Genomic DNA, 7,529 nt, shown 5'->3' with positions numbered 1-7,529 from the left:
TCTAATGAAATCCTCTGGAATCCAAGGAAAAATAGAGGCCGACGACGAACAGTGCTGGTGGAAGAATCCTTCATTAGGAAGGAGCGGAGGAGGAGCAGAACTAGACGGGTAGGTCACATGACTTCCAATTCAGGAAGGGCCGGCCAGCAAACAAAGCTTGCAAGAAGAGAATGAGAAAAAATTGTTGTTTCAAACATCAAGTTGAGTGTCCCTCCTTTCCTGCACAGAGGATAACATGAAGAGAGTCCAATAATTCTTGATTGAGGGTCGGTGGCTCGAGTATGAAACATTGTTCTGATACCATGTTGAAATTTTAAAATAATGTGAAATATTTGATTGTTTCATATATATGAACGGGGCTATAAAAAACTCTGTTTATAGTGTTCTGAGTGCAATTAATGCAGGAATATGAACCATTTTGATCGGACGGTTCCGAGAGCTTCCCTCGATGGGAAAAAAAAAGAAAAAAAGAAATGATATGAAATGAAAGATTTATCACTTGATATCTTAAATAATCAATTCATATTAATTATTAGGAAATACAGATATCTCAAATAATCAATTCATATTAATTATTAGGAAATACAAGAAATAACATAAAATAGTAAAACAAATAATTACTAATCCAAGAAAATAAATAAAAAATATGAAAGGAAATATCTGCTTAATCTAAGGAAATACATAACCTCTTACACAAATAAATTATTAATATATATATATATATATAGCTCGCTAGGGTTTCGCAGTTATGGCGAACTCTGGTTTCAGATCCACTATTTATAATATATATATATATATATATATATTATAAATATAAATAATAGATATGTGCATATATGAAAATTGCATGGCATGGGTAGTCTTTTATTTTATTATTTATTATTATTATTATTTTTTTTTGCTGTCAAATGTTAAAAATCCAATATAATTTTGGATGTTTATTTGGAGTTTAGACACGCTACCCAAATTAAAATTATATATATGATATGTGCACATATTTATAATTAAGGTATTCAAATATTAGAAGAAAAAAGAAAATTTACTGGCGCCGGAGCATGCAGAGCCAAATGGAAGAGATGATTATATCAAGTCCAGCTGTGCCGTTGATTTCAAAGCTTTGTTATAAATACGTGCACAGATCATTGATAATTACAAAGCAAGCATCATTTTTTATTGGAGTGTTATGAACATGCGGATCCAATATAAATAAAAATAAATAAATTATACATATATATAATACCGACCGGTGTTGAGTGGGGTTTGTTTGGTTTACGCAAATGTAGTTTAAAAATTGAGGCCGACTTCTTTTTCATGTTGCCATTAACTTTTTATTTTTTATAGTTATTTAATTAATTGTGATTTAACACAACATTCAATCACATTAAATCTCTCTGGTTGAAGCATTATCATTCTACCTACGGTTGTCAAAATGGTTTATTGTTCTCGAGCAACTCGTATTCGACTCGTTAAGAAGCTCGTGTTCGACTCGTTCACTAAGTTAATAAGCCGAACACGAACAACACAAACCAAGATTTGTTCGTTTGTGTTCGGCTCGTTTTGACTCGAAATACTACTAATCAATTATATATATACAGAGAGAGAGAAGAATAGTATTTTTAAAAAACTTAATTGTCTAAATGGCTACAAAAATTTATAATCATTTAAAATAATTAATTAAGAAAATATAATAAAAAATACTAATTTAGATTCAATTGATATTTTAATATAAATAATAATTTTTAAATTTTGTCTCAATACTTAACATCTTATGACTATGTGATTAGGGTTGTCAAAACTACTCTTTGTTCGTGAACGGCTTGCGTTCGGCTCGCTAAGCAAACGAGCCGAACACAAACACATTTTTTGAGCTCAAAATAAAAACGAGCCGAACTCGAGTCAGCTCGTGTTCGGCTCGTTTACACCGCTACTATTGTCATGAATTAAGAATATAATTTGTTGAATTCATATAAATATTGTGATTATGTTGTTAATATATCAATTAAAACAATTTAATGTTTCAAGCAGGTTTCCATTGAACAGCTAGAGACATTCGACAGGCCTGCTGCATTTTTCATCCCCTTCCCAATTAATATTAACAACATCCGACTTCGGTAAGTTTCTGGTAGATGTCCCATCAACCACAACGACAGTTTTCGATATGATGCTCGATCATTCGTACCATACCGGAGGATCCAGCTATTTGGTAGCATGCATGTTTATTATTATTATTAATGATGGCTAATATTTAGCCAAATGTTATCAGTTTTAATGGGCGCCAATATTTAGGCTTACAAATGACCAAGTGGGCCTCTATTATTATTTTAATGAGAAAAATCTTCCTCTTTTCCATAAAAAAATAATAATAAAAAAAAAACAACAACAACACTAAACCTAAGTTAAATCCAATAAATTCAAATACAAAATTAAAACATAAAATTAAGAAATTTGAAATTAAAATATAAAAATAATTAAATAAATAAATTAAAATTAAAACATATATAAATCAAACACATATTTAAATTTTGTTTTGAATGGGAAATAATAAAATAATTAATTTACATCACATCCATTCAATAAAATCTAAAAATAAATAAATTGTACACATTTCAATAAATTTCAAATCTAATGCAAGGTCATAAATCAAATCAAATCAATTCAATATTATAATTCATATAATAAATCTAAAATCAAAATTATTCTAATCTACCCCAAATCAAATTCAAACCTAAGTCCAACCTAAGCTTGTATGATACATGACACCACTTAATGTTTATATAACCTTCAGCTTATATCAAAATTACACAAAACAACCAGCAAATTCAATTTCCACTGTAAACCTATATTACATAAATCAAAAGGACATTCATAAAAGAATTCCTCACACGAATGAACATTCAAATAAAATAACAAAATGGTATACACACATCATAACTCTGTCAATATCTAAAATAAATCAAACTCTAAAAAAACTACTTCAAATTCAACTACAAATCTACCATTCAAATCCAACTTAGATCAATATCCAAATCAATCCATAACCTACACTCAAATTCAAGCCAAACCCAACAAAAAATCTAAAGCAAACCCTACACTTATCCATCGCAAATTTAGATAGTCGACCTAAAATGCATTGTAAATTATGCCCTAATCATGTTCCAAAAGTGGCTTCTTAAACCCATTCTAAAATAACTCTAATAATTCCAATAAATTTAATGAATTCGTCTCAAATTTTCATGCAAGTTACAAGTCTTCGTTGCTTAAAACTTTTAACTCATTTCGAGCTTCAATTCAGCTTTCCTCTACTCATTTAAAGTTCAACTCGAATAGCTTTCTTAAAGCCATTTCAAGATCAACCTGAGTAGCCCTCAATAGTCAAATCCTCCTAAATAATAAGCTTTCTTCCCTAACCATCCCGTCTCAAATGTCAAGTTCCTTTCAGTTGCTTCCTGCTCTTGCAACCTCAACAGTCAAATCAATAGCCACATCAAACCCAATTATTGGTGCCAAAAACTCAAGCCCATCCACTGACTTACTCATCAATAAAAACCCCAATGTTCCCTCCATTTGAAGCTACTAAAACATTGAAATTAAGACCTAGAATTCTTCATTCTACTACCTTCTGATGCCTTTCCTTAAGTTCAATATCTCGTTGGACTCAAGAGAGGGGCAAAACAGAATCCCTAGGCACAGTTGGAAACTCACCAACGACATTCAAAAGAACTCATGAATTAGTAGCAATAGTCAATCCCCATTTTTTTTCTTACTCCATTTAAATAATAGAAACATATTACAAACCTCTCATCCCAACTGAGAAGATAATAACCTATAAAATTACTTTTAGGAAAGTAAATAAAGGAAAAAATAACATGAAAAAGAAAAACTCTAATTAACTTCTAAAATAAGAGCCTTTAATTGAGCTTCTTAATTCAAATTCAAAATTTGAATTTTGAATTTTGAATTTGAATTTGAAACTTTAATTAGGATTTATTGCCCTTCCTGATTTGTCTCGGTTTCCAATTCCTCCTCCATAATTTGAGAATTTAATTTGAATTTTGAATTTGAAATTAGGATTTATTGTCCTTCCTAATTTGTCTGGGTTTCCAAATCCTCCTCCATAATTTCCTCTGGATTTGCATCAATTGTCAGTGCTCCTGAAAAACTTGACTCCGGCAAGTTAAGTTGACAGTAAGTAGCAAAAAGATGTGGATTTAAAAGTTGGAGCTCAGATGCTTGTAACCAAACAGAGTCCAAATTTGGACGATTTTTTTATTAGACTAAGAACTTGAAATATCCTCCCAGGCGAGTCGAAACAAATTGATGGTCTAGAATGAAAGCAATCTCATCTCGTGGTATTGTATTTTCTAGCATTCGCATGATCAATGATTCGTTTCGAGCTGGTAGTGCAGAAAAGTCACAGTTTTCTCCTTTGAATGCAGCAAGGTCTTCAATGTTAAACATTGGGCTAATGCCGAAGTTGGAGGGTAGCTCAATAACATAGGCATTAGTTCCTAATTTCGTGATAACTTTTAAAGGGCCTGCTCGACGGGCATGAAGCTTGGTAAAACTCCCTGGAGGAAAACGTTCTGGCCTTAACCGAACAAGGACCAGATCCCCGTTGTTTAATTGATGATCCTTACGTTTTTAGTTTGTTGACGCTGCATAGGAATTTGTGTGGAACGTAAGGCGCCGCTTGCATTCTTCGTAAATAGTTTGCATATAACTACAAAAATCCGCTGCAGCCTAACTTGGCCTGAGTGACAACGACAATGAGTTGAAATCTAGTGGAGTGTTGGGTCGAAACCCATAAACCACCTCGAATGGAGCACAACATGTTTATCTATTAACAGTTGATCTATTCATGTTTATCTATTAACAGAGTTATTGAAGGCAAACTCTGCATGACGAAGTATCATATCCCAGCTGGTAACGTGATCCGCAACAAGACAGTGTAGTAAGTTCTCTAAACTCCTGTTGGTCACTTCAGTTTGACCATCAGTTTGGTGGTGAAATGCTCTTGAAATGATAAAACTGAGGAACTCGACACTTGGCTTCATAAATGAACACTTCTCCCTATTAATAAAGAGTTGTTTCACCTTCAAGACCTTTAGTACCTGTTCGATGTGGCTCAAATGTTCCTGCACACTTTGACTGAAAATTAATATATCATCAAAGTATACTACAACAAATTTACCCAAAAAAGGTTTGAGGATTTGCGTCATGACCCGCATAAACATGTTGGAAGCATTCGTTAATCCGAAAGGTATAACTAACCATTCGAAAAACCAATCTTTTGACTTGAAGGTCGTCTTCCATTCATCCCCGGGTCATATCTGAATTTGGTGATAGCCACTCCGGAGATCTAACTTAGTGAAAATAGAAGAGCCACTTAGCGAGTCTAACATGTCATCAAGGCGTCAGATGGGAAATCGATGCTTCACGGTTATTTTGTTGATTGTGCGGCTATCGACACACATCCTCCAACTACCATCCTTCTTCGGTGTCAACAAAACTGGAACAACACAGAGACTAAGGCTTTCTCGAATAAACCCTTTGCCTAGCAAGTGCTGAATTTGTCGGCTAAGCTCTTCGTTTTCCGTTGGACTCATCCAATGGTGTGGGATGTTGGGCAAAGTTGAACTGGGGATCAAGTCAATAGCATGTTGGACTTCTTGAAGGGGAGGGAGTTGATTCAGCATTTCATCTGGCATGATATGGCCTTCCAACAATGCTGAGAGCTTCGGTGGAACATGATTGTCCCTTTGCGTTGCCTCACGTGTGACTATCATAAGCACCATCTGGTGGTCATGCATAGCACGAGTGAATGGGTGTGTCGCCAGAACTGGGCACGCTTCCTTCTTTGCCTTAAATTCTGTAACTTGTAAGGGATCTAGAACAAACTTTTTACCTCTAAAATCAAAGGAGTAAGTGTTAGCATACCCATCATAAATTACTTTTCGATCGAAGAGCCAGGGTCACCCTAATAACAAGTGGCAAACATTCATAGGAATTACATCGCACTACGCTTCATCTGCGTATGTTTTCCCCAACAAGAAGTTAATCAAACAGCGTCGCTTCACATTGACGAAATTAGCTTCATTAACCCAACTAATCTGATAAGGAGCTGGGTACTTTTCTGTCTTTAATTTTAGTTGTTCTACAACGGTTTCAGAAATCACATTCATGGTACTCCCATTGTCAATAATTACGTTCAACGCCCGACCTTTATGCTCCAGTCGTATATGAAAAATATTGGTGCGCTGCCACTCGGGGTTGGTCTGGAGCTCTTTTTTTTGATCCCATCATTACTCTCTTGATTACGCAGCTGGGTAACTTCGACGCGCTCAAATGTTCTTCTTCACTGTTAATATCCTCATCAAGATGCTCCTCCTTTGTGTCTCCGCCCACCTCCACCTCCAGTAGCTCCTTCTTGCAGAGAAAGGCTAATTTCTTATCTCTAGTCGGGCATATGACGACATAGTGTCCGAAGCCTTTACACTTATAACACTGGGGTCCGTCGCTGGTAACCTTTGTTTTTCTCTTTAAGTCTCCACTTTCCGAGACTCTGAAGTGATCTTTCGGAGCTGATGCTCTTTGAGAAGGAGTTGGAGTAACATGTTCTTGTCGTGCGTCTGTCGCCATCACTTTTCTCATCACCGTAGAACCTATTTATTTCTCAATACGGAGAGCCAATTGGTATGCCTCCTCGACGTTGAGTAAGCGAGCAGTCCACATCTCTCTACGTAGCTCACTCCGCAAGCCGGTGTGGTATCGAGCCAAAGTTTGTTGTTCGGTTTCAACAATTTTGCTGTGGATAATCAACTCGTGGAAGCGGTCCGGGAATTGATCCACACTCATCAGCCCCTTCCTGAGCTGCAAAATTTCCTTAAACATCATTTTCTCGTAATCAATGGGCAAATATTTTTCCTTGAGCCTCTCCTTTGTTTCTTCCTGATTGGAGGCCGCTGGAAGCCGCGTACGTCGTAACCGTTCTTCCACAGTTGCCCACCATGCTCGCACATGCCCCTTCAATTTCATTCGGACGTACCGAACCCTCCTATCCTTTGAGATGAAAAACCAATCGAAGTAATCCTCAATGGCTGTTAACCAATCCTCGAATGCGTTGGGTTCCAGTTTCCTGTCAAAAACTGGCACATCAATCTTCATTCTCTTGGTGAGTTCATATAGAGGTTGATAATCGAGACTACAGTCAACTTGTCCTCGGCAGAAACTCTGCGCGTGGCGCAGGACTCGCAATTCACGGTTCTCCAGCTCCTAAGATTCATCATTGTCCTCTACGTCTTCCGCGTGTCTGTCGTTGTCATCCCTTTTTCTCCTACGAGCTGCTTCTTGTCCTCGTTGATTACTAGGATCATACTCCTTTTGCGCATAGCGTTCCTCCATAACATCAAGCCGATGAGTGAGTTGCTCTAAAGCGGTGGTGAGTTGGTGGACTTGGTGTTGTAGCTGGGGTTGATCTATGTGATGATTGATGGGGTTTTGGTTGTTTGGGTGCGAGTTGTTTGCCATGG

At 36.2% G+C, this 7,529-nt stretch overlaps 1 protein-coding gene across 1 annotated transcript; it reads right to left on the bottom strand.

Annotated features, from left to right (window-relative positions):
• Positions 1-6,666: 6,666 nt before the first annotated feature.
• On the bottom strand, positions 6,667-7,164 carry LOC110037178. The gene has a single exon (XM_020741760.1). It carries the CDS (start codon positions 7,162-7,164, stop codon positions 6,667-6,669), a length of 498 nt encoding a protein of 165 aa, XP_020597419.1.
• Positions 7,165-7,529: the final 365 nt, after the last annotated feature.

The sequence above is a fragment of the Phalaenopsis equestris genome, unplaced genomic scaffold (assembly GCF_001263595.1).
Source record: "Phalaenopsis equestris unplaced genomic scaffold, ASM126359v1 Scaffold216422, whole genome shotgun sequence".
Classification (NCBI taxonomy): Eukaryota; Viridiplantae; Streptophyta; class Magnoliopsida; order Asparagales; family Orchidaceae; genus Phalaenopsis; species Phalaenopsis equestris.
The sequence above is the reverse complement of the archived record's forward strand: the minus strand, read 5'-3'. Positions and strand labels throughout refer to the sequence as shown.